The sequence below is a fragment of the Penaeus vannamei genome, chromosome 14 (assembly GCF_042767895.1).
Source record: "Penaeus vannamei isolate JL-2024 chromosome 14, ASM4276789v1, whole genome shotgun sequence".
Taxonomy (NCBI): domain Eukaryota; kingdom Metazoa; phylum Arthropoda; class Malacostraca; order Decapoda; family Penaeidae; genus Penaeus; species Penaeus vannamei.
In genome coordinates, this window is record NC_091562.1 from 745,788 (window position 1) to 748,287 (window position 2,500).

Here is a 2,500-nt window from a genome sequence, read left to right on the forward strand (position 1 = left end):
GTGTTTGCAAGTGCGTGAATGAGTGTGTGCAAGTGCGTGAATGAGTGAGTGAGTGAGTGCGTGAATGAGTGAGTGAGTGAGTGAGTGAATGATCGAGAGAGAGAGAGAGAGAGAGAGAGAGAGAAAGAGAGAGAGAGAGAGAGAGAGAGAGAGAGAGAGAGAGAGAGAGAGAGAGAGAGAGAGAGAGAGAGAGAGAGAGAGAGAGAGAGAGAGAGAGAGAGAGAGAGAGAGAGAGAGAGAGAGAGAGAGAGAGAGAGAGAGAGAGAGAGAGAGAGAGAGAGAGAGAGTGTGTGTGTGTGTGTGTGTGTGTGTGTGTGTGTGTGTGTGTGTGTGTGTGTGTGTGTGTGTGTGTGTGTGTGTGTGTGTGTGCGTGTGCGCACATGTGCGTGTGTCACTCACTCACTCAAGAGGATGAAAACACTCACAGCCATGGTAGAGACTCCAGCCTCAGTTCTGCCTAACAGGAATCAAGGAAAATATCAAACATAACATGCGAGCCAGTGAAGGAAAAAAATCTCAGCCACTATCTAGCCACTATCTAACCAAGTAATTACCTAATTAGCCAAAACATTTGTGACTTACCCACCCCAAAACAATTTAAAATGGTAAAAAAGAAAGAAAAAATCTAGTATCTTTCTTCCCATTATCTCTTTCCTTTCCTTTTTCTCTGCATTTTGCTCATCATGAGTGCTGCTTGAATAATTCCATTTGCTGTTTATTCCCTAGGACATGGGGGAGGGGGGGAATCCATTCCTACATTAAACATGAAACAATGTAGAATGCAACTATCATAATCATTGGGTTAATTCATAGTCCATTATCAACTCTAAGAGTATGACAAACAGAAAACTAAAATGTCTATCGATCTTTAAGCATCTGTGACAGTTAGCCATTAAATTATTCTGACTATTCATTTATATAAACATTCTAAGAAATCTTGTAAATCCCCTTTTGGAAAGTGAAAGGCTGCAGCTCCTTTTCAACCAGCAACAAGCCTTTAGTAATGTAAATCTTTCTTATTACATTTTTCCAAGTCTAAGATATTTGTGTTAATTTCTAAATATATGACAACCATTAACCATAAGGTACACAAAATGTACATGGAATAATAAATAAATTCTAGGTTATTCATTTATGACATATCCATTACAAGAATAAAGAAGACATATGGTACGTAATTAAAATCTCTAATAATGGGCTGTAATAAGTAATTACATCTGTGCCTTTAGCACTTCAGCAATGGCCAACAAACCTTATCTTAATTGGTTGGCTGGAATGTAACATACTATGTAACTGGCTCTTATTTACATATCAAATAACTTAAATTTCAAGTTGCAGCAAAAATAACATAAATAAAAATATCTGAGTCTTATTGAATATAATTTGATTCCATGTGCCGTTAATCTTGTGGTTGTTTCTGATTTTCTACTCATGTCACCAGTGTTGATGCCCGATTTGTCCTGGCTGTCCAGGGTAACATCCCAATTTAAACTTGAAACCAGGATACTGGCTTTGAGGTGTAGTCGGACCAGGGAGACCTAGTTACCTTTACAATTTCCGTCTCCTACCTTAGGGATACTGGGCCAAGAACATCCTTGTTTTGGGGTACTCGTAGTAAAGAGGTTCATGCTATTTCTGTTATTTAATGATGGGACATGGTCTGCATTACAATTTTCCTGATAAACTTTATGGCCCCCACACATTCAATTGACCATTACTTTATCAAAAAGCACAAGAAAAATATCCATTTAAATTAATTCTTCATGCAAGAGTAACTCAGAATCACTTCCAAAATCTATGCAGTACAGCTATATGCTCCTGCCTGTTGCTTAGCTCAAAATGAGCCTTACAACATACTTAAGGCAAGCTCTTGTCATAAATATTTAATGTTACCAAAATTCTTTGGAATAAGCAAAATGTTTCTCTGCTCATAGTTCTATTATCGGTTCTCTTTTATACATTCCTCCTTTCTTCAACATAACCAATTCAATCACATCTCAAATCAATATTAAAGCAAGTGTTCACTTTGAGAAATAGAAAATAAAATCACTATGAAATATACAAACTATCCATACTGATACAGTCAAGAGATATAACCTTATGAAAATATCCCTTTACTCACATTTTATATTCAAGTAACCCTAAATGGCTACCTCAAAGAACAAAACACTCAACCCTAAAAACGTAAAATCAGTTCCAAGACCACAATCACAACCGTGACCTTTTAATAGGTCTTGCCATGACCACCACCATCACCCTTTCCCCGTATCTACACCTTCACTACTATTCCTCTAAAATTTCACAAAATGGGCATTTCTTGAACTCACCAGCATTGTGCGATGATTAAAATGACGATAAAGGCCAGTGTTTCAAGGCCTTTGATTCTGCAACACCTGCGAGGTCCATTTCCCATTTTAAATCCCGACCGATTTGTAGCACTTGCCCAACCGCTGCCGAACATCACCCTTATTTCCACCGATTTACGTCCTTCCACGCGCAA

The 2,500-nt window shown here is 38.0% G+C and overlaps 1 protein-coding gene across 1 annotated transcript in view; it reads right to left on the reverse strand.

Moving 5' to 3' along the window:
* Nucleotides 1-2,500, reverse strand: part of LOC113814358 (SUN domain-containing ossification factor) — a 118,841-nt gene that overhangs the window by 116,183 nt on the left and 158 nt on the right. The window contains exon 1 of the mRNA XM_070129558.1: nt 2,328-2,500. This exon is cut by the window's right edge and continues 158 nt beyond it. Coding sequence (XP_069985659.1) covers nt 2,328-2,461 — 134 coding nt within the window. The 5' untranslated portion in view covers nt 2,462-2,500. The remainder of the gene's footprint in view (nt 1-2,327) is intronic.